Source organism: Cheilinus undulatus, linkage group 6 (assembly GCF_018320785.1).
Source record: "Cheilinus undulatus linkage group 6, ASM1832078v1, whole genome shotgun sequence".
NCBI lineage: Eukaryota > Metazoa > Chordata > Actinopteri > Labriformes > Labridae > Cheilinus > Cheilinus undulatus.
Window position 1 is genome coordinate 42,738,169 of NC_054870.1, and position 24,688 is coordinate 42,762,856.

Here is a 24,688-nt window from a genome sequence, read left to right on the forward strand (position 1 = left end):
TCCTACACTAACTGATCCCTTCATTTCTTAATCTTTTCTGTCTGTCATCACATTAAACAGTGTTTTCACAGCAGAGAGGTGATTACACCACCAAGAGTCCAGGATGATAAATGTCTTTAAGCCTGCAGAAATGATCACTCCCAGAAAGAGGCTTGCTCCAGACGCTGTGTGCCAGCGTGCTACTCAAACTGCAGCCCATCGGACTGTCCCTCCCATCGGCAGACACATCTCAGCCAACGCTTCACTTGATTCAGAAACAGAAATCCTTTTTCCCTTTCCTCTGAGTGGGGAGCAGCTGTGAAAACTGTGATTTGGACAGTATCTTTGAACATTTAAGCACTGCCCACCTGAGTCCTGCCGCTCTGTGATGTCACATCAGGGGGAAATTACGTGATGCAGTTAGGAGGGAAATTCTTTACTTCTCACAATTAAGCTTATGGGAATCACAGCTAACAAATGCAACAAGGACTTAGGGGGTAAATCCTTGCCTCAGCCTGCCCCCTGTTGGGCTTACCTTGCCGGTGCTGCTGGTCAGAGAGCCCAAAGATCCCAGCAGGCACTCTGTGGTGGTGCACAGCTTCTGTGTGACAGTGGGGAGCTCCTGCTCTAAGCCTGCCTTCTGGTTGTAGTGCTTTGACATCTCTGAGCAGAAACAGAAGGATAGAAGTGGCATTTAGATTATCAGTTGGCTGTTTTATAGCTTCACCAACAATATATGACATTTTCAAAACCTTTTCAACCCGTACACACTCCCTCACTGATTGGTGTGCAAATGATGTGTATCACATACTTTCATTTTGTAAAACTGCAGATCTTAGAGCGCACATTTGACCACAATAACCATCAACACAAGAACCAAGACAAACGGACAAATGGATAAAGGTAATCAAAGGTAATCATAAACTCATTTCCACTCCAATGTGCCAGCTGTATCAAAGTGACTCCTCTGTGCCGGGGAGCACTAAATTACACTCCCATTTGGCTCTGCAGTCTGATGGATGCTACACTGACGCCTCTGGATATTTACCCTTCATAAACTGGGCTGGTTAGTATTGTTGTAAAAACAGAAAGAGTCCATGAATGACAACAGCAGCTCGGTGGTTACGTGAGAGGAATGGCTGTGGTGTGGCGTGCTGGTTGAGAATGGCTGCAGGTCAGAAATGGCTCACTGGCTCTGCTCACCTTTAATGGCATCGTGAAGACTGTGCAGGCAGGCGGCCAGCTGGGTGAAGACAGCTGAGGTGCTGCTCTGTGGCAGGGCATCCTGTCGAACACCTGAGACACAAATTTGTAAAACAAGCATGTTCTATCACTTCATAGCATCCTTTTATTACTCTAAAATAAGCTATTTTGAAACACAAGGAAAAAAAATACTTATATTTAAATTGAATTACTCTAGTATTATATTAACTGGGACATGCATTAAACATTTAGGCAGAAAGGGCAAAATATCTACAAGGAACTGTAACACAACTACATGTACTGGGGCTGATGATGCATTATTTTAATGATGACATTTAAATAAGTACAAGGACAAAAATGTTTTACCACATACAACGCACAACAGGGGAAAAGTAGAAAGATTCTCATGTCCTATGCCTCACCTAAAAATGATATTCAATATTACAAATGCAGCCCGTCAACAGAGCACAGAGCAAAGTGACTGCTTAGCATGTGCTTTCTGGGTAACATCTGTCTGTGAAAAGCATGTGCCGCTGCTATTTTCTAAAAATATAACCTTTATTCTTAAGGCAGGAGTTCAGTTTCTTAATGAAGCATATATTTCCATTATCATCCCCTTTAAATACTGCCGGTTAATGATGTGGCGGCATATAAACACTGTTATCAGGCAGATGTTCAGGAAAATTAATTTGTTCACATCTGAACTTGCAGTGTATGTAGATCAGTTGTCTGACAGGCACTAGAAGACTGCTGGTTTATATATAAATCTGTTTGCTGCTTTAAAGGTTAGTATAGTTTAGTTAGAAGTGTGCTGACACTTGCTGGTGTCAGACAGTAGCTTGCTACAGGGTAAGGATAAGGATAAGGATAAACTTTATTGTCCCCGGGGGGAAATTTGTCATGGACATAAGTGCAGCGCTGCTCACAATCAATACAACAGAGTCTGTGTCGCCAGCAGGGCAGTGCTACTGCTCACACTGAGCCAATAATGCTGCCCAAACACTAGATAATTTTTGAATCTTCGCTGATTTTGAAAAGGTGAGACATCACAGACATAAGGGCATTGTCATCCAACTTCTTAAATCATAATCCTTTAAACACACATGCCAAATTTGACCAGACCCTGAAACCATACTTGCTGTTTACAGTAACAATGTCACAGTGGTGACTCCCACATGAGTTCTCACAGAAACGTGCGTGATCATTTCAGAAAAAAAATTAAACATGGATGATGATCAAAAACCTTAGCTGGCCATCCTGGCATGCATTAGAATTGCAGAAAAATCAAAAACGAGGAAAAGGAATCCTGGCTGAGAAGACAGTGTACTTGTGTTTATGCTTGTGAACCATAAAAGTACGTAACTATCAAACATGCTTGATATTTACAATCCAGGTTGGTGAGGATCTGAAGCAATAGAGAGAAATAAACAAATCATACTAACACCTGACCCCACCCTTAACAGTAACACCAACAAGTAATGACTTGTGACGAGTCTTGAAGCAGGACACACCCCTACGATCACAGAGGGTAAAGGGATAAATCTGGCCTAAAATCAGGCTTAAAGTCATCTAATGTGCAGCCAGCCTATTAGGCTGGTGTGTTTGTAGGAAGTTGACATACTTTTTGTTTGTTTGTTTGTTTTAAAGATTTATTTATGGGTGTTTTATGCCATTGGTGTAGAGGGGAGCAGCTGACAGAGTCAGAAATAGGGATCAGTGAGCGAGAAATGGCATAAAGGAAAGGACCCAAGGTCAGAGAAAAGATATTTTACTAGTTTATTAGTCACAGACAGCTTGCTAAATATTTTTTAAAAATGTTAAAATATAGAGAGGGGGAAAAAATGTAAGCACATGTTGCCTGCTGGAAACTCCGGTTATCAGTATGTATAGAACACATGAAGGAAACATCACCTGCAGAATGTGATGTGCACAACATTGCATTTTTTTTGCATGAACTTTAGAAGAAAATTATTTGTGCATTTTCATTGCAACAGCCATGCATCACCTCCATAATTTCCTTCAGAACTGTCTGTATATTTGAGTACATAACAGACTTAGCTTAGCCAGTGCAAAAGGCACCGCACCAAACACTGGTGCCAGGGGGTTATTCACAAATTACCAGAGGTAATACAAGTGATACAAGGTGATACAAGTCCCATGCAAATAGTGCTTAAGTCTGCTTTAAATCCCAATCAGAAGTCAGAGAACTGAACACTGTGCAGGCAGTTTGTGTGTCTCTTCCTTTATGTACATCATGCCTATTGTTTGTTTCACAGCTTCAATGTTTGTGCAGCAGTGTTACAGTCACAGCAGCACCATTCTGTAAGCATTCGTTTAACCATAAGCTGCACTCTTTGGCTGGCCATATGAGCTAGACCTAACTTTAAATGTTTTTAAGGTTGATGACATTTAAGGAACACAGTGGTAAGTGTGTTGGAGCGGCTGTTTGGGGTCTGCAAGGTGTGATATTAGAAATTCAAAAATGGCACAAAGACCCAATAGGAAAAAAAAAGTAAAATTGTTGATTCAAATTTTTGAAAAGTGCTTAACAAGGCACTTCATTTATAAGAATCATTTTTCTTTTTTAATTTAAAACATCACAATATGTATAGCACAGGGGAAAACTATGACATTATGGGTTTTTCCAGTATAATTTAGACCATCAGGGCCCTTGGATATACTTTAAAATAGATAAATAACATGACAATAAAGACAAAACAAAAAGCATTTGCAGTGATCCCTGCTAACTTTCACCCAATTAACCAATTAAGATCTGAAGCTATTTCCTGCCATCAGTGTGTATCAGTACATAAATAACTGCATGCATGTACAGGGGGTTTCCTAGCTTAAAATAAGACAAGCGGAATTCTAAAAATTGAATTATTGAGAAGAGACAACTCTGTTTCTGCACCACCAAAATAAAAACTGCTGCTGGAGATGTCGTCCTCATCCTATACTGTCCCTGGAAAGAGGTATTCTTGAAAACACACAACTGACTCTGGTCAGGCTGATGGGGGTTTGCAGGAAACCCTGCATATGTCTCGATACATTCTTTGTCTGTTTGAAATGTCAATATAGATAGATAGATGATAATGCATTGTCAGTTTTTTCCACTATGGACCCTAACACATTTATCTTATTCGTGATTCTGAAATCATCTAGCTGTATGTGTAAGCTAATCAGCTACATATGGTTTGTATATGTGTCCATATTAACTTACTAGGTAAGGCCAAAAGGGTTATGTAGCTCTGCAGTTTCTCAAACACAGACGTTACTCTCTTCATGTCGCTCTGCAGCTCCCTGTTTTTCGCAGTGAGGGCGGCAGTACAAAGAGGTGCTTCACACTCTTCTTCAAGGCTGAAAAGAAGAGAGAAGATAGCCATCGATACATCCACTCCATTTCTCTTATCTCTCACAGACACAGCCACACACAGTGCTGACCTTTTCAGCTGGTAGGGGAGAATCTTCTGCAGGAAGTGAGTGTATGTGGAGAAGTTATCAGCAAAGCTCTTCAGCTTGACCACGGTCTCCTTCAATTCAAGAAAAAATATGAGAGACAATATGAGGTTTATAATAAAAACGCTGATGAAGTGCTCCTGTAGGGAATAAAGAACACACCAGGACTGTGACTGTGTCCTCTGTGATGCTTTGGTGTAACTGCAGGAAGCTGTCCTCTAGGGGGCGCACATAGGCTGCATTCTCATGGAGATACTGGGAAAACTGCATGAACAGAGGAATTGATGCTGAATTAAATACAACATTTGAAATGTAGCTGATTCATTCATCATTTAAGGTTACTGTACAAATGTAGAAAGATAAACAGTGTGATATATTTATTGTTTATGGTTGATTTACCCTCTGGTTAAGTGGGGAGATGGGTTCAATGGAGGAGTCCAGCGGATAAATGTGAACTCTCTGTTCTGTGTAAGAGTGGAAATTCAACAGAGCAGCCACCAGGTCCTGAATAAAGCTCAGAGCCTGACCCGCCACGTCTCGAGCTTTAAGCTTACAATCACAAAAATAAAAAAGTTCGATTAATGTTATGGCCAACATGAACAAACAATCATATGAACTAATCTTTAAAAATAGACGTGATCACTTTTCAAACCTCTATGGTTTTTTCATTATTAAAAGATTGATGTGCACCATGTAGAAGTCAACAAACACACTTAGGCACAGGTAACATATTTTTGAAACACCAGTTAACAGTATGTGCACATAAAGGCATGCCGCCTGCAAGATGTAAGGAGGTAACCCCCAAAACAGTTAATACTAATCCTCTGTGAAAAGTGCTAAACAAAAAGCAACAATAAAACAGTAAATGTCACAATTACAGACTTTTCTTATCCGTTGTGAATGTGCCCTACAAAACACAAGGGGTAGCTGTGGATGGGCGGGTAGTCTGTTGTCTTGAAAGAAAGGTCAAGAGTTCAATCCCCAGGTCCTACAGTCAAGCAATGTAAAGCAATGGACTAGACACTTAACCCCATGCTGTGTCAGTGTCAGGGGTGAACGTGTATGGATGAATGGGATTAGTTAATACTGATGGCCACTTTATATAACAGCCTTCACCATCAATGTGTGAATGTGGAGTGGTGTGTGTGAAAGGAAAAGCAGTAAATGAGCCTAAGTCCATTCTCCATTTAAATTTGTTTTCATTAGCTGTGCTGCTACATGACACCACTGACCTCTTTTGTACAATTAATTTTACATGCATAATAAACTAATCCAAAATAGTGGTGTTTTCTCACTCACCTGGTGCCTTCGATTGTGTGGTGGCACATTTAGGCTGTTATATTCACTAAATTCTGCAGAGAGAACAAAAGACAAGAGTTTAAGCAGAGCAGAACATCAGCCTCCTGACTCTATAAACATAGCTTAAATGGTTTAACCTCCTGCCTCCTTGAGTGCAATATAACAGTTCAGTGTTGTGTTACACTATTTACTCCCGGGCAGAATGTTGTTATGGTCTCAGTGACAAAGACAAGACTGTTCTCAAATAGATGTCTCCTCTGTAGACGATCGTTTTTGTCCACGTGGCTCAGCGCCAGATACTCACTGGTGTCATTGAAGGGCACTTTCTCCTGGATTACACTGCTGCTCTGTTTCACCTGTCTGTTCAGCTCCGCCTGACACCGCCTCAGCTGCTGCTGGCTGCAGACAGAAAACAGAGAGAGTTTGATGGATAAAAAATACACCTTTTCTTCATTTAAATGAGTTTAGGACTCTTAAAAGAATTGCTATTATAGTAAACAAAAATTAGATGGATGATCATCTTTGTTCCTATTGGTTTAACAACAGACACATATGAGCCTTTTCAGATAAGTCTTTCAACCATGCTCTGTTTCTAGGTCCATAACATCATCTGAGGACACCCAGAGCTTAAGTAATTCCAGCTTGTTCCCACAAACCGTGTCTGGATTAACTTTTCTGCCTCCTCTAGTAACTTGAGACTGATCAGTCCCCACGTTGGTGGCCTTTTAGCTAGGCTTAGTAACAGGATTTCTCTGATGGACTCCAGCTACCTTCTTCCTTTTTCTTCTGTCTCAGTGGAGGCAGAAGACAGCTTCTACAGCAAGTTTTACTACAACAGTGTGAGCCCAAAACAGAGATATTTTCATTGAATTTAACTGGAATCAATAGGGCTAAAATAAAGCTGAAATATTTAATTTATGGTGCAGATTTGTAAATTATACACGCTTTGTTTCAATCTAGGAGATGACAAAGCAACAACTTTTTAAATCTTAGAAATAAAATGAATACAATTGTTGCACCCTGCTGGTCCGTGCTTTTTAGGTTTCATTATGGACTGCACGGCTTTGATTTCCACTGTTCCAGGTTTAATAGTTTTATTTACTTATCTGTGAAATCGCTGCATAGTTGTTGTTTAGTCGTGTAAGTCACTCCTTGTGATTTATATTTAGAAGTCAAACTTCTTTTGACTTCTCCCCAATTTTTTCCATTCAGTATTTGTGAATGAATGCTGTACATGATGCCATAAATACTGTGGCTTGCCACATGGACAAGCAAATCCACATTAAGAAACTGATTTTAAGCAACTCTTAATTTCAATAATCTAATCTAAGAATTTAAAGGCTTTATAATGATCTGCAGGATCTCAGGAGATCATGAGAATAGAATCTGACTTTCAGCAAAATGCGTCCATATGTCTCTGTTGCTGTTACAGCAGCTTTTGGAAATGGAGAAGCTTCCTGCAAATGCCCGTGTTTAATTTTCACTGGTAGCAAAATAGTCAACATATCCTCATCTGATGTGTACTTAAAGGTACCGTTTATAAAACTATAAGTCCAGTTCAGACCAAAGATATGCAGATATGACGTGATGCAATGCAACATGAAGGTTTTAGAATATTCCTGGCACAGCTTGAATCAAGCCATCTGATGCTGCTGCCTGCAATTCAGCTTGTCGAGTCACACAGCTAGTTGCAGGATGCTGCAATCATTTAAATTTAAAAAAGGGAAATATAAATCTTGTTTTGAAAGGCTATTAAGGCCAGTTTAGTTAGATAAAGTCATGTGATTAATTTTGGTATTGATTACATCTATCTTTTTTTCTTTTCACCTCTAAACACTGCTGTCTCTTCCATCGGCTGTGCATCATATTTCAACGCACAGCTGATGGAGGAGACAGGAGTGTTAATGGGCAGAAGTTTCCAAATGAAAAAAGATAGATATAATCATATCAAAGGGGCAAATAAATATGAAAAAGGGAAACAGAAATGTAGCTTTGAAAAGGCTCTCATTTTTCCAGCTGTGCACATAAGCAGAACGTGTGGCACTATATGAGATAATACATGAGGAATTCAAGGCTGTAGGAGCTAAATTTGACTGTGGAAATTTACTTATTTTCAGCAGATATCTTTGTTACAGTTGGCAAAGCATCCTAGCATTTATGCGTTTTGTAAGATTGAGGGGGATTTAGAGATAAATTACTCTCATGCACTTGTATATGACAGAAATGCTATGCATTATCATGATGACAAAAACACATGAAGAAACAGTGAATGTGCAGGGATGTCCCTATTGTAGAGACAGAGTTATTGTGCAGTAACTTAAAAAATAGTCACTTTAAAGTGAGTGACTATGAGAGTCAGTACTATGGAAATGATGTACCGTATAATCTCTTCAAGTCCGGTGTGAACCAGTCAGCTTCTAGATCATAGCCAGGTAGCCAAGCAGTTTCAAGTTTTAACCCATCTCATCATGACTCTTTGGTCTGAACTGGGCTTTAAAGACATCTAAGATTCTAGATCACAACATTCACTTCTGGGCAACTGTGGCAACCAGTGGAATTTTTGAAAAACACATAACTTATTTGGTTCCTTCTGTGGTAATGCAGAAACATGGCGGTGCAAAATGGCAGAATATTGGAGAGGGGCCCTCCTATATATTTTCAGGTGATTAAATACTAATTTATACACTTACAAATGCTATGTTCCATTTTACCAAGTTGTTTAACTAAATGCTACTAAAAATGACATCAGTGTATCTTTAATAAAAACTAAACTAATAAAAACACAGCTACAAACACACTCAGCTGAAAGTCAAAGGTTTCTACTTGTGGAACCAAAACACTGATCTTGTTTCCATTTAGTTTAACATTTTACTTCATCAACCTCTAAAAAAGAAACTATTTATCTCAGCTTGTCTGACAGACATGTCTGTGGATGATTGTTGACTTAATGTGTCATTCTTCAGAACTTTCTACCACTGTTGGTCCTGCTGTGACTGTCACATCCATATCCGTTCTGTCTCAATACTCCTCTGATCACTCATGTGTCTGCTGGAGCTCATTTCCGCACTGCATTAATTTTTTTAGGAGATGCACAGCCGACATATCAAGTCAACACATGGCAGCCATCAGGCATGTGTGTACTCAAAATTAACATCAAGTACTATACGTCTCAGGCCAAAGAATATAGCATCACAAATTTGCCTTGCTTTTTTCAATTGTATTCAGTGAAGACATGCTTTACAAATATGACATCTTAACGTAAACTCTATATGTGTGTTGCACATGAGAAGCTGGGCTTACTTAGGCTGGCCACACACTACAGGATTTTAAGCTGGATTTGACACCAGATTTGAGAAACATTATGTCCTCAAGTGTGTGATGTCAACATGATTATTTTACTGCCCAAGATCGCTTTGTTGCCACCCAGATCTCAAATCATAAACATAAAACACGTTTAATATTTACGATTCTAGATTGTAGTGGGTCGTAAGCCTCGATGTAATACCTACAACAACCACTGAGAGCGAGCAGACTTGGCAAGGTTATTAGCCCAGTGTTATGTATGCGTACTTTCACAGCACACAAACATAAACATAACTGTACCATCTTTGTGGCTGGGATTCCCCCTGATTCTATTCCTTGCATACTGTTTTTTGCTGCAACTGTAACACATGCCAGAAAAGCTTATTGTGGCTAGACAAGTCAGGAGGTATCGATAGACATCCATGTTTGTTTTTCTCTAGATCACGTGAGGTCGTTGGCAGGTCAGCAGGTGTGTGATCTCCAGTGATCTGACGGTCTTGGCCAAGTTGTCTCGTGTATGTGTTCCAAGGATTTAAGATGAAAAATCATTTGAAATTGCCCTGAAGATTGTGGTCTTCCATGTTTTTTCAATCATTTGAGATTTGAAAATTGTCTAATGTGTGGCCAACTTTAGTTTCTAGACTTAACAAACTTAACATTTCACAACAGTAGATTTAATCATTGTCAAAAAGAGAATTTACCACTCTTCTGTTCGCATTCTGCACTCCTTTGCTTCCCTCTCCAGTGTCTGTGTTTTCACCTGTGAAAAAGAGAGGACATATTTTAATAAAGTTATTAAGCTGGAAGTTAATTAATGTACTTCGCCCTCCTCCCTCTCCTTTTGCTCCTGCTGCAGATCCTCACCTCCAAACGTGCTTTGTCACTCTGCAGCCGTTCGATTGTTTCCATGTACTTAGTGGTGAGTCCATCCACTATGGCCTGGTGCTGCTCTGAGTTTTTTTCCAGCTCTTCTAGTCGTGCCCTCAGCTCAGCTTCCTGCCTCTTGTGCTGCTCGTCTGCTTCATAAAACTAAAATGAAATAAGCAGAAAGCTAAGAGTTAAGATACACAGACTTCTCAGTACATTTACATTAAAGCTTGTGAATGCTGGCCAGTGACTGACAAACATAAACATAACGAGGCTGATTACTTGGATGTGGAGTCGCTCATTTTCTTCAATCTTTTTCTGCAGGTCTTCATTAAAAACACTCTGTGTCTGCAGGCCATGCTGTGAGGGAGAGTCTCCTTTACTCTGAGGAAGATAGGACAATAGGTAAAAAGAAATAGGATACTTTAGATCAACAAACATTAGAGATAAATCAATAAGACAGCTCACTTTTACATCTAGTGTTCAGCTGAAATTACATTTCTCCCTCTCTTTCACTGTGTAGACCCTCCCTTGTATTTCCACTCATGCTCACCTTCCCCTTTCTGCCCTTGGCTTCACTCGCAGCGAGCTCCTCTTGCAGCAGCTCCACCCTCTTGGCCAGCTGTTGGTTCCTGAAGCTGAGACTGTCCATCTCCTGCTCCTGCTTTCTCAGGCTCTGGTCCCTCTGCTTCAGCTGCTCCTGAGGATGATGAAAATGAAAAACACATGTCAGACATAAAAGTGCCCAACGTGTCTTAATTCAAATCAAAACAATAACAAACTAAAAATTCTATCATTTTTATGCTATATAGTTAAACTTTGTGATTCCAGAGGTAAAAATCTCATTCATTTTCTCCATGGCAGATTTCATTAGCCAGGATGTCATAATCATCCAAGGTACTTACCACGAGCTATTAGAGTGTAAAACAATAGCTAATGCTCTTTTAAGGACACAAGCGTGTATATCGGTCACATTCTAAGAAAAATATAATTCATTCATCAACTACACTAAACTACCCACAATCCTAGAGTGCTGCATCAGTATCTCTAATAGATGGGCTCTGTACTGACAATCACAGACAGCTCTCATACTAAAAGGAACAAACTGTAAGCTACATTCCCATCAACTTAAAAGTGTTAAAAGAAGAAAACCTAGAATTAAGCCTAGAATTTCAGAACTTTTTGTTCTGTTTTTACTGATGAACGGAACCCATACCAAACCGTAACCCAAAAACCGGGGTACGGACTGAACCGGGACCTCCTTGAACTGTTACACCCCTATTTAATAGTGAGTTAAAGTCAATTCTTCATACAGAATGTTTCAATTTATCAACAGATTATCATCAGTACCAATATAGATCACATGTCAAAAGAGGGACTAGTTGGTGATGTAAGAATTTTAACAGACCCATAAACTAAAGAGAGAAATGGCAAGCTCTGCCTGGGCTCTATATCTTCAAAATTTGTGTCCCGACTACTTTAACTAAATAGAATTGTTCCTATTACTATGCAAACACGGATATGAAGCTATTGGAGCATCAGAGACAATCTCTTCATTTTGACCTCCCCAGTAGAAGGTAGCACAATAATGATATTTTCCTGTTTGAGGTATGACAACTGACATTTACATATTTTAATCTCCAAACTGCTCTAATGTCAAAGTTAGAATCTCATTACTATGCAAAATCCCAGTTTGACAGAAGCCATCAGAGGTCACTCCCACAATTCACGGGGGCTATGAGTAAGGTGGATATTTGTGGCATCGTAATGTTGAAGTTTAAAACTTTATAGTCCAGCTCTGGTCCTGATAGTGAGTGTTTTTTCTGGTTAATATGTCACTTTACCTTCAGTGAGGCGGAGTTGGCTTGTTCATCCACAACTCCCTTCTTCAAAACCTGGTTCTGAGCACGGAGCTGTGAAAACATACAAAAGAATGTTGAGAAAAATGTTGAGAAACAGAACATAAATGGAAAATGCAATGTTCTATTAAAACAGGAAAAAAATATAACACAGGTTCTGAAAAAAAGTATTTTGTAGCGTATAGCAGGCTGTAGCAATGATTTTCTCTTTCAATTAACAAATTTAAAAAAAATTAAACTGCCCACTGGCACAGTGGCACATGAGAGCGAATCTTATGCAGCATCTAATAATGTAAATGTCCAAGTAAATACACTGATTTCTGTGTCGTAATTCAATGATTCCTTCTTCCAACAAACTGGGCTCCAGTTCCTGGCTAACCTGAGACACTAGACAGACTGTTTCATATATCAAGAGCATAAGATATTTCACGTTCATCTAGGAAACCCCCCATACAAAGCGTTTGGGAAGGGCAGGACTTTTCAAAAACTTCTCTCAACATTCTGTCTTTCACATTAATTAATCAGAGCAACAAGATAAAATGAGGTAGTAGCCATGCATAGCTCTGGTAGAAACTTGAGCTTGACAGACAGGTGCTGTCATAGTTTATTAACAGTGGAGCTTGTTGGTTGATACACCCCATGCTGATGCAGGTCAGAGGAAGTGCAAAAACATCCCCAACACCAAGAGAAGCTGTCAGTGCGGCTCTTTGCTCTTGTTTAAACAAAAAAATGTGGTCCAGATCTGATACAACTGTTGCTGTACTATAGCTACATCCAAGTAAAACACTACAGCAGCAGCCATTGCTATCAGCTTCCAGTACAACTAAACCCTCTCAGGATTTGCCTGATGAAAGACATGGAATATGACCAATCAATTTGCTTTGCAAGGTTAGTTTCTGGCTTGCTGATAAAAATAATAATTCTGCCTGGTGCCTGTTGATCATGTCTTACCCATCTAAAATATATCAATCTCTATCAATCAATCTTTGTTTGTATAGCACCAATTATAACCACAATTATCTCAAGACACTTTACACAGAGGGCAGATGTACACCATACGCTTCGTTGTGGCCTGTTAAAATAGATCAGTGTTTATCATGAATGTTATAATAAAGACTATACCCTTTTATAATAAATACAAGCGTTAATCACCATGAGCACAACACTAGCACTATTAAGCATGTCTACTGCTGCCAAAACTGCTTATCCTATCAAAATAAAAGCATTAAATAGCAATAAATACTCTAGTATTCTTTACAATAACACTAGCATTATCAAATCATACAAACACAATGAAAAGATTCAACACCAGCCAAGATAAACTGACAGTTTTGTGCTTCTGTGTTGTTCCTATTTTTTCATCCCATTCAGTGCATAATGACGAGTCATCAAAATATCTCAAACTCAGTCTCCAGTAGCCTTTAACTACATAAGCAGCCTGGAAATGTGTGTGGCAGTTACACAGTCAGCACTTCTTAAACAGGATATGGTGTTTGGCTAACTGGGAGATCAGAGTTGAACAGGAAACTGCATGCTCTCCCCGTGCTGTCAGCTGACAAAAAAACAAAGGGCGCACACAGCTCACAAGAGAAAGCACAGACAAACGGGCTTCACTGTCACTTGTTAACAAATAAAACTTTGAACCCTGGTCCTGCTCGATTCTTGGTTATTTCCTGTTTAAATTCAGCTTTGATAGAACATTAGAGTTGCCTTACCAGGTAAACTACAAAAGAATGAAGTACTCAGACAACAACATGCCAGAAAAATCTCACAAAGACAAGCACAATGCTGAATTTTACTATCTTATTAGTTTATGTCTCTGTTTGTTAGGTTAATCAGTTAGATTGACATTAAGGTATTTTTTCAGACATAGGGGTGCTGTTCAACAACAGTGTGTCAAAATCTCCTATTCCAAAAGAAATAACTTTCAGTTTTTGTAAAGGAGAAGAAGAATGACAAAACCTCTGAGTTTAAATGAACCGCAACTTAAACTGTATAATCTTTGTATAAAACTTAATTTAGCAACTCTCCAGCAACAATGTAAGCCAGATGTAGCCCAAATTTATTGCTTTATTAAGGTCATGTTAAGTATAAAAGAACAGTTGGAAAAGTTTTGACTCCTACAGCCAGAAGCATTTCACATGCCCTACACAATCTACGTCACCGAGCATTCTCATAACTTCTTATAAGCTGCTTGAAGCCTCTGTAAGCTTCCTTTCTTGTAGTGTCAAGCATATCGAGGTGTACAGGAAAACCCCAAGCACAGACATCTGTACTCAGACTAAACCTGTGTGACAGAATGTTTGCTTTACAGCCTGCAGCATTACTTGAAAACATGATAATAATCATCATCTGTCGTTTGTTGGTCTGATTCACAGTAAACAGCTGTCACACACTATGAGGAACAGTTCCCATGAAATAACATCTACTGTGTCTGTAAATCACAATAAATGTTTTCACTGTTTAAACACCTGACTCCATTATCATAACAGCATCAAAGTCTTAGTAGGGCTGGGTGATAAAGCTTAAAAATACAACCTCAGATTTTTCACACCAATTCAAAAATTTTAATTAATGTTCTTCCCTACTCAGAAAAAAAAAGAAAAAAGAATAGCAAGAAATGGCACAAAACTAGTTTTTCTTTGACTTTATCAATAACACTGTATAAAGTAAACTGAATTCCCCTTGAGAGGTTATAGTGCAAACTGTCAACTTGTCTTTACAAGCGCACTAAGTAGTTTCAGGGCAGAATTTAGCATTAAAGGAAGCATAAAGATAACCCTGTATTTAATTACATATATCAATATAAGACCAATGACCAGTGTTACTTCACGAAAGTCATACCCCAGCTGCGATCAGCTGGTAGCCAGCCTCACCTCCTCCACCCCAGCCGCCTCCTTTATAGCTTAAAGTTTGTTGCACCCCCTTATTCAGATTCATGCTGCTATGGATTATTTTCTTTGGAAATAATTTCATTGTTTTCAATACACATGATCTTATTTACGGAAAAATACATAAGATTAACCCCAGAATAATCACATATTAAATCACAATGGCAATTTTTGGGAAAAAAAATCATATTAGATTATTTTTACAAATCGTTCAGCTCTAGTCACAAGTGCAAAGAGACACAATTTGTTGCGATTTTCCAGCTCTTCCAAGGCGTAACCAGGCCAGATAAGATATATAATGCCTCAAGCTGGTCCTGGATGTACCCAGGGGTCTCTTCCCAGTACGCACCTAAAAGACCTTCACAGGGAGACAACCAGGAGACATCTTAAAGCTGATACCAAAACCACCTCAACTGGCTCCTTTCTAGACAAAGGAGAAGCGGCTCTACTCCAAGTTCCCTCCCTGAGCTCTTCACCACATCTCTAGGCTGAACCCAGATACCCTCCTGAGGGATCTCACTTTGACCGCTTAAACACACAATCTCAGATGATCTTTCGATCATTACTCAACACTCATCAAACATACATTGTTTATTGTTTACTTTACATACTATATTAATGTTAAATATAGGTGCTTAAATTACTGTAAAATGTTGAGACTATTTTCTATGAATGTGAATGGTGTGCCTTGAAATGTTGGCTTGATCATAGGTATGCCTAAGACCAAAAATGGTTGAAAACTACTGATCTTTAAAAATGAGTGCATGCTCAAACACACACTGTTTATTATTTAATTTACTGTACACACTTAACTTTTTATTATCATTCTCGTTTCAGCTATACAGTGGCTTAAGTTTCTGTAATATGGATATGGTGTGCCTTGAGATTTTGGCTTGATCTTCTTAGAAAAAAAAAGATCAAAAACCACTGCTCTAGTCATCCTTAAAAATGGCTGTATGCTCAAAATGAGTCTTTATGATTTAACTTCAAATTAACCAGATTGTTTGATCAGATTGAGCTGCATGTATGGGTACTTGTTGATGAGGTAGCATGTTGAGACCATGCAGTGTAGGAGGACAGGCTAATTTGCAGTTGGTCCATGTGAATTTGACTTCGAATTGAAATTAGTTTTATTCTTTCTGTACAAAAACAATACCAAGATTAATATCATATATCCTCAGTCAACTTTCCGGTATAATCAAAATGTGATTTTTGATCGATACCGCCCAGCCCTACATGCAGGGCAAAACCAAAGTTCTAACTTCAAAATTTCCACCATATTTCGCCCTTTAACAGATTAAGACATCACGATGATATGCCTGAATAGACGTACACATTCAGTTTACTTTAAGTCAAAACGGGTTGTGTTTACCTTGGAGTACTCCTGTGCGAGCTTGCTGTATTTAGTCTGCAGGTCTGTGACGTTAGCCATGGTGCTGGAGACGTGGTCTGTTATTTACCGTTAATGTTTGATAACGTTATGAGCTCGTGGATGTCCGCTTAGCCTGCACGAGACACTTCTCCCGACTGCTTCAAACGTTGACGACAGCTGAATATTTGCTAACTCAGGCTAGCTAGCTAACCGAAACAACTAACTACTTCACCGTGGCTTGTTTCGTTACTTTTTTAACTGACCTGGTATACATTATGACAGTTAACCAGTATGAAGTCCCAAAAAAAGGCCAGGTCGGTGGTCATCTGGTTTACGTCTATTTCTCAAACCTACTATTAATTTGACATGACAGCAACGGTTTTTAGGTAAGCGCTACGTACAGCTAACAAGCCCACTAGCTAAGAAGCTAACTGTGTAGCAAAACAAATCCCGACAACGAGTAACACATGCAGGTCATGTTAGCTGACAGCAGCCGCGTTACCCGCTGTGTCCGCAAATCGTATTAGAGGGCGATTACAGTCAGTGCTAAGCTAAGCAACAGTCCTGACAATCCATTCATGTGAAGAAACACTCTCATTTTCTGACCCGCAAAAATCCTCCTCGAATGATGCCGCATTCATGCTTCATTAGGAAAACTCGGAAATATGATAACCCAGTCGGTAAAATGGATGTGGTCGTTCCCCAATGTGGACAAAAGGCAGATTTTTATTGAATAAAATGATTCTACACGCCAAGTATTGTTATACAGTTTCAGTAATTTAGCCCAATGCCGCATGTCTAATATTAAAAGCTAACAATTTTATTCGAGATACTTTTTCGATGTTTTTTCCTATTTAATTTGACCATAGACGTCAGAAGTTATTATGGAAATCTTTCTTTTTAGTATGTTTATTTTACATATGTATCCCTTTTTATTAAATCGAGTTGTTTGTCCCATTCTGCAGGCTTATATTTTGTAGTTGAGTAACAATTTCCTTCTTACTGGCTGTTTGAATTCCACTGGGCTCATCTATCTATCTATCTGTCTGTCTGTCTGTCTGTCTGTCTGTCTGTCTGTCTATCTATCTGTCTGTCTGTCTGTCTGTCTGTCTGTCTATCTATCTATCTATCTATCTATCTATCTATCTGTCTGTCTGTCTGTCTGTCTGTCTATCTATCTATCTGTCTGTCTGTCTGTCTGTCTATCTATCTATCTGTCTGTCTGTCTATCTATCTATCTGTCTGTCTGTCTATCTATCTATCTGTCTGTCTGTCTATCTATCTATCTGTCTGTCTGTCTATCTATCTATCTGTCTGTCTGTCTATCTATCTATCTGTCTGTCTGTCTATCTATCTATCTATCTATCTGTCTATCTATCTATCTGTCTATCTGTCTATCTATCTATCTGTCTGTCTGTCTGTCTGTCTGTCTATCTATCTATCTATCTATCTATCTATCTGTCTGTCTATCTATCTATCTGTCAAAGGAGGAAAAGTAAACAACTTTTGTTCTCAAGTAAAACTACAATCAGATGTACTGAAGTAAAAGTAAAAGTAGGCCTACGTTTCTATAAATCTTCTCAAGTAAAAAATAAAATGATTTTATTTAAAGTTTACTTAATTTAAAGTTTACATAAGCACTGAGTAATGCTAAAATATCACACCTCTATATTAAAGTGTTAATTGAACTCATACAGGGTTTAATTCAGCACTTGTAAGGTGTTTTCATAAGTCCACACTACATTTAGGCTAGTTAAACTACACGTTTGGAGTCTAGAATATTTTACAGTATGACAAAGCAGCAGTTACGTTTGAAAATATATGGCAAGATGGGTCTCCTCTGGCAAGAAAGCAGACTCAACCTCAAAGCAGGGAAATGCATACTGATGTAAAATATGCTCTCCCTCCTCAGGGACTTGCTTACTGGATAACTTCATTCATGTTGCAAATGTGTGTTACATCAAACAAATCAACCAGAAACACGACCAAAAGAACCGCAGCATGGATCAATGTACAAAAAACCCCCCAGATCTGAAATCGCAGTGAGCAGAGCTTAGATCAGTCGACTCTTTACAGAGCTGAACTAAAACTGATGGATCAATGCTGTCAAATAACCAACACTGAAGACCATTTCACTCAGAATGGAGTTTAAATCATTCTGAAATGTTCAATGCTGAGGTATAAACACTCCAGTTTGGAAATGTGATATTGAACCCCACCCTCGTTATGTGCTACTGGGTGGGAAAAATACAACTTAATTAAACGTAATTATTCTGGTTGAAATTTACTTTTACCAGTATACAAAATCAGTATAGGCTACTGATTTTTAAATGTACTCAAAAGTACAAGAACACGAAAAAACCTTCTCAGTTACTATCTATCTATCTATCTATCTATCTATCTATCTATCTATGTTTCTTTTGGAAGTCGACATTAAAACAGTTATGTAATATAATACGTGTTAAACCACAATAATCAATAGGCTAATTATTTTTCTAAAGAAGCCCAAAAAAAGTAAAAATTATCCGTGGCCTACTCGACACGTCACGTTTACAGTCCTGCAATATAATGTTAACATGAGTAAACGAGTTCATTATTTTCATACGTCGCAATTTGAGCATTAATTAATTTCAATAAAAAAAGCTTTATTGCCATGGAAATCAATTGGTTTCGTTCGTCAAGTATCATACATCATCGTGTCTGGTTTATCATATTTCCGTTGGTATTGGCGTGTAACTGTCGTTTGCTGCCGATGTAGATTAAAATCACATTTTTACCACATCACTGGTCGTTGGACTTAACTGTCAACGGCCAACGGTCGGATGAACGTCTGCCCCACTTGGGGAATTAAATCATCCGAGGATCACATGAACGCATCATGAGCTCCTACCACAGACACAACTCAGAAGTCAGAGGTCAGAAAACAGAAAATGTGAGCTCCTGTAAAAAGGGCGCCACCTAGTGTTTGACTGTCCTCTTATTCTATTAAACTTTAATGGAGGTTAGAAAACTTTTATGTACATTAGCGCCATCTATAGATAGATAGAAAAATGGATATATAGATAGATACATACTTTAAATGCAAAATTTTTAAAATCAAATTATTTGTATTATAATTGTAAATACACCTATTATGTATATCTTAAGTTATTCTTTGTGTCACCATTAAAGAAATTAGCAACAATTTTTCCTAATTATATATATATATATATTTTTATTTTAAATATTTCTTGTACATTTGAGAGGACTTTAATAATTATATTGAGTGCTTAGTTTTGGCAGGAAAGGCATCAATATAGTTTCCTTTAATTCTTCTTCTTTTTATTTAATATTTTAATATTTTAACAGTTTTATTTGTATGGCTTTTATTTCTGTTCTGATACATAGTTTTAGTATTTTAAATGTATTTCATGTACATATTATGTGCAAGTCTTGGATGGATACTTTTTTTTAACTGATTATGTGACCAATTAATGTAAACTGAATATATTATCATCATCATCATCATCATCATTGTTAGTGTAGTAGTATTAGTAGTACAAGAATTAGTACTAGTAGTATTAGTATTAGTATTAGTATTATTAGTAGGATTGTATCTGAACTTTTTTCTGGCTTGTATTTCACTTTTGAATAATAATTTTATATTATTTGTTTTATTTTATTCTACTACTACTGTACCACGTACATTTTGTGTACAAATCTTGGCTGGATACTATTTTTAACTGAATATGTAACCAATGGATATTAATTTATTTTCCTAATTTTTATTGATGGCCAGTGTAGATTAATCATAATTTCAGACAAATGTAAGTGTGTCTGAGTGCAAGGCACCTTTTTATTAGCAGTCCTTCTGCCAGATGTTGTTTGGCATCCTCAAAATCAATTTAACACAATATGCCAAATAATTTAAAACAACAACACACTTCTCTCCTTTGATCTCAAATGAACGTTTTCTTTTTTTGCAGGTCTGGCATTGAAAATATTATTGTTTGTTTTCTTGGCTTCTCTTTTTTTTTTTTTTTTTTTTTTACTAAATCTGGCTCTTTAAAATGAATTAAACAGGCCTGGATTACAGAAATCAATGAATGATTATTGCTTGAAAGTAATCACATGTGAAAAAGAACAGTTTGGGTCAATAAGTCAAATATACACGTGATATAATTTAACCCAAACATATTTAGAAACCTGTAAAGTAAAACAAGTGACAAAGGAGGGTAAGCATATAAAGGACAGATAAGGTAGCTATCATATTATTATAATGTTCCAGTCTCTGCTGTTATGAGAAGAGACTACATATGATGCCCTTTTAAATGAAGATCTCTGATGGCTCCTTTAAATTATTAACCCCTGGGTTTACTCTGCTTTGGATGCATTAACAAAAACAGGTCAGAAATCAGAGGCAGGCAGCAGCGCTGGGAAGGATAGTCTCCTTTAAAACTCACATGACCTCGTTTGGGACTACAAGTGAAACGGCATGTTGCTAATGCAGCCATCACTGCTCAAATCCTACATGATTAATTTCACCTAATCCATAATAATCTCCCCATTTTTTCACCACATACAGCACTATCGCTGTTCCTTTAAAGAAACCCTAACAGTGTGGTTCAATCAGCTTTGGTTTAAACACATGAAAAATGTTCAGTTAAAGAGGTTTTGTGCTAAATAAAGACGTTTCCTCTGCTGCTGTTCCTCCTGATCTTAAATGCACACAGGCTCAACACAAACTCGCTAACACACACGCACACACAGCCAGTGGCTCCAGCATTGTCTGGTTGCCTGGCAACTGTCGGCGTGGCGTGGTTGCTAGGGCCGTGTGGGAGGGGGGGTGATGCTGCTCTGATTTCCAGCTGAATTGAGGCAGTCAGTAGGGAGAACTCCCCCCTCCCTACCTCCCTCCCTCTTCCAGTCGACACACACAGGACTCTATTGAACAATAGAGCCGTGCCAGCAGCCCCGAGGCGAGTCAGACGGGCCCTTGTTCAGGGTCACACAGTGTTCATCCCACAGTCCTCCATGACTAATTAACTTACAGCCCAGAGTGTCGTTAGGACATCTGATGATGCATCCATCAGCACCACAGCCCAGGAATTTACATTAATGTGAGGTGTGGGGCTGGACGCCGGCCATGTTGGTGCATTCAACAAACTCAGAGAAGAAGAAGAAGAGGGGGAGTTATTGTTTGTTTTATATGGAAGCCACAAGAGGACATACATCCATGTATTTTATTTGGCCTTTTTCTCATATGATGACGAGTAAATTCAGTTGTTTGCTGGAGATCTTTCACTTATTGATATAGACAAAAGTATTTGGCCAACTGAGCTTTAAACCAACAAGAACTGTAATGACATTGTATCCAAATACATGTTCTTTAAAATGAAGTTTGCCCCCCTTTGGCAGCTAGAACAGTCTCCACTTTTCTTTGAAGGCTTGTCATTAAATTTTGAAGTGTTTCTGTGGGAATGTTTGCCCATTCATTCTGTAGAGCATTCATGAGGTCAGGCACTGATGTTGGATGAGAAGGCCCGGTGAGCAATCTCCATTCCGGTTCATCCCAAATGTTCTTGATCAGGTTGAGGTCAGGGTTTCTGAGCGGGCCAGTCAGGTTCTTCCACACTAACTCACCAAACCATGTCTTTATACTCTTTGCTTTGTGCACTGGGGCACAGTCATGTTGGAATAGAAAAGGACCTTCACCAAGCTGTTGCCACAAAGTTGGAAGCATAGTGTTGTCCAAAATGTCTTGGTATGCTGATGCTTTAAGTTTTCCCTTCACTGGAGATAAGGGGCCTAGCCCAACTCCTAAATAGCAGCCCTATATCATTATCCCTTCTCCATCAAACTTCACAGTTGGCACAATGCAGTCAGGCAGGTAACTCCTGGCATCTGCCAAACCCAGACTCGCCCAGACTAAAGAAAGAAGAGTGACACGCCACTTAACTTCGTTTCCACTGCTCCACAGTCCAGTGTCGGTGCTTTACACCACTCCATCTAACACTTGTTTGACTGAACAATTAAAAACCATATACAGAGCAGGAATGAGAATGTTAACCTGCAAAGAGGATTAAAGTCCGGGAGTGCCAGCACTGCAATTGTTAGCGATACATTTTATTTTGCATCAAGTTCCCCCTTTCAAAATGTGTATTTTGACTTCTCTCTTACTGTTTATTTAACCCAGTGGTTCCCAAAGTGGGCCATGGGCCCCCCAGGGGGGCGTGATGTCATGGTGGGGAGGTGTGGCAGTGCAAGGCTAAGCAACACCAGCTGATGACTTCAGCTCTGCAGAAGAGGAGCAGTTTTTTGACATCACCTCAGATTTAACAACAGGTTTAAAGTCCAAAATGTCTGCATTTTGGATTGGAGTAGAAAAGGAGTACCCCTTGCTAGGCAGGAGAGCGGCTACACTCTTTCCTTCCCTTTTTGGATTTTTCTGCTGTTGCCTCAATCAAGATAAATCCAGATCAAAACTAGATATTACAAATGAACTGAGTGGCAGTTTCACAACCGCACCCAGGACCCAAAAAGGTCTGTAGCACAAAACAAGCCGACAGAAATCACTAAGATTTTTGTGGGACTGGATGTATTAATCTTAAAAAAATGTTCACTGAGTTTTTATTTTCAGGGAACTGTTCATCTTCAGAGTCAAATTTTTAAGATGATTGTTGTAAGTTCTACAACATGTTGAGTTTCTATGTTGCTGTAAATAAAAAATAGGAATTTATTTGCAAAATTGGTCAAGACAAACTGTATGTTTTTCACACGTTCATATATATTGCATGTTGATTTGTACGGTGTTGGGTAGGAATGGCCTTAAAAATATTTTAAAGCGCCAAGGACCCAGCAGAAAAGTTTAGGAATGACTGATTTAACCTGAGATGAGTCAGTTAAATGTAATTTAAATTTGCCTTTATAACTGGAGCTCAAATCAAGTGCGTAGAAATATCAGAAATATGGATACATGTCCTCTAAGGGCTCCTGTAGAGAAAGAGAGCATAGTTTAAAAAGAACAAACTACTTTTTCAAAAACACTAAAAATATGTGTGGTGTTTTGGATTGAGGGAAAAAGTAATTACAAAGTTATTCTTATTTCTGTAGAAATCTTGCACCTTTACAGTTAGACAATCATTAATGAAAGCTATCCAATTAATTGTACAGCCCTCCTTCTGTCTGTTGCTAAACATGGTAGTTGCACGTTGTGACTGGGATCAGCCCTGGATGAAACAATGGGTGGTTGGATGGATATCAGATTATCATTGCTCAAATACTGTATAAGATGGACCAAGTGTTTGTCAGCCTCCATGGCCCCCATCATGATAATGCTGCCCCAGTTAGTTTCCCCTTTTTCCTCCTTGCGGCCTTGATTCTACTCTTCTAAAGGCCAGCATTTCCATATAATGAATCCTTTTTTTGCTTAGTCTTGTGTCATAATCAGATACTTTGAGATACTGGACTGAATAAAAGTGGATTATAAACAATCATTTTGATCCTGTGTCAGGTGATACTGGTACAGTGAGAATGCAGTCTGCTAATATGGAGTGATTTCATGTGTTGTGGAGCGTTAGAAGAGTAAAAAACACTTCACACCAAAGCAGCTCAGACTGAAATGAGAAAAACTGCTCCCAGGGTTTAACAAGAACAGGTTTTTATTAATATTTTGTAATACCATATATAATGCAATTGCATATCTTTGGCGAAAATAAATCTTATAAACATTTTATCAACAGAGGTTAGCATACAAAAACCAAAAAGATGTGTCGGTCCGATAGACGTGGCAGACAACTGACACAAACTGATACTGGGTTGGCAGCTTTCGTCAAATGCAACAAAATGATCATCATACCCCAAAAGGAACTGCAACTGAAGTTTGAGACTCACAAAAACCAATAATCAATAACAGCTGATGAGCAATGAAGCGACTGGGTTTGAGTCGGCAGCTCAGCGCCACTTTGAGACCAACATTACATTTCTTTTTTGCAAGTGCTACAGAAAAAAAAGAGCGAGATTCTCCTCTACAAGTCTCTCCATAATTTCTCTGCAGTAGTCCCGATACTCAAATGTATGTCTCGTCTTACACAAGGGACACTTTTCAGAAATATTTCAATACATGTTAACATCCCAAAACACCTGGAAGCATGAGTTATGATGGCAGTAGTTGTTTTCATAATTTCTAAACTGTGATGAAATCAATTGTGACTTCTGTGTCATAATATCTAAACATAAACATGAGACAAATGCAAAAAAAGAAAGATTCAATCATCTTTAAATAACCTCTGCAGTACATGGGGAATGTGTTCACTTTCAATTTTAACCCCGGTTGTACAGCAAATTTGGCAACAAAAGATTTCAGGATCAAAGTTAATCGAGACTGGTTACACACAAGATGATTTCACTGCAGATTTTGGGCCGATTTGTGGGAGCGTGGCAAATTCACTACTCCAGATTGAGTCAAAAGCTTTCAGATC

At 38.6% G+C, this 24,688-nt stretch overlaps 1 protein-coding gene across 1 annotated transcript in view; it reads right to left on the bottom strand.

Moving 5' to 3' along the window:
* Positions 1–16,857, bottom strand: part of ppp1r21 (protein phosphatase 1, regulatory subunit 21) — a 37,411-nt gene extending 20,554 nt beyond the window's left edge. The window contains exons 1-14 of the mRNA XM_041789408.1: positions 16,230–16,857; positions 11,952–12,020; positions 10,661–10,807; positions 10,390–10,491; positions 10,105–10,269; positions 9,942–10,000; positions 6,242–6,336; positions 5,938–5,990; positions 5,038–5,187; positions 4,801–4,902; positions 4,624–4,712; positions 4,403–4,539; positions 1,183–1,275; positions 515–642 (exon numbers count right to left, since the gene is read on the bottom strand). Coding sequence (XP_041645342.1) covers positions 515–642; positions 1,183–1,275; positions 4,403–4,539; positions 4,624–4,712; positions 4,801–4,902; positions 5,038–5,187; positions 5,938–5,990; positions 6,242–6,336; positions 9,942–10,000; positions 10,105–10,269; positions 10,390–10,491; positions 10,661–10,807; positions 11,952–12,020; positions 16,230–16,289 — 1,449 coding nt within the window. The 5' untranslated portion in view covers positions 16,290–16,857. The remainder of the gene's footprint in view (positions 1–514; positions 643–1,182; positions 1,276–4,402; positions 4,540–4,623; positions 4,713–4,800; positions 4,903–5,037; positions 5,188–5,937; positions 5,991–6,241; positions 6,337–9,941; positions 10,001–10,104; positions 10,270–10,389; positions 10,492–10,660; positions 10,808–11,951; positions 12,021–16,229) is intronic.
* Between the last annotated feature and the right edge of the window lie 7,831 nt (positions 16,858–24,688).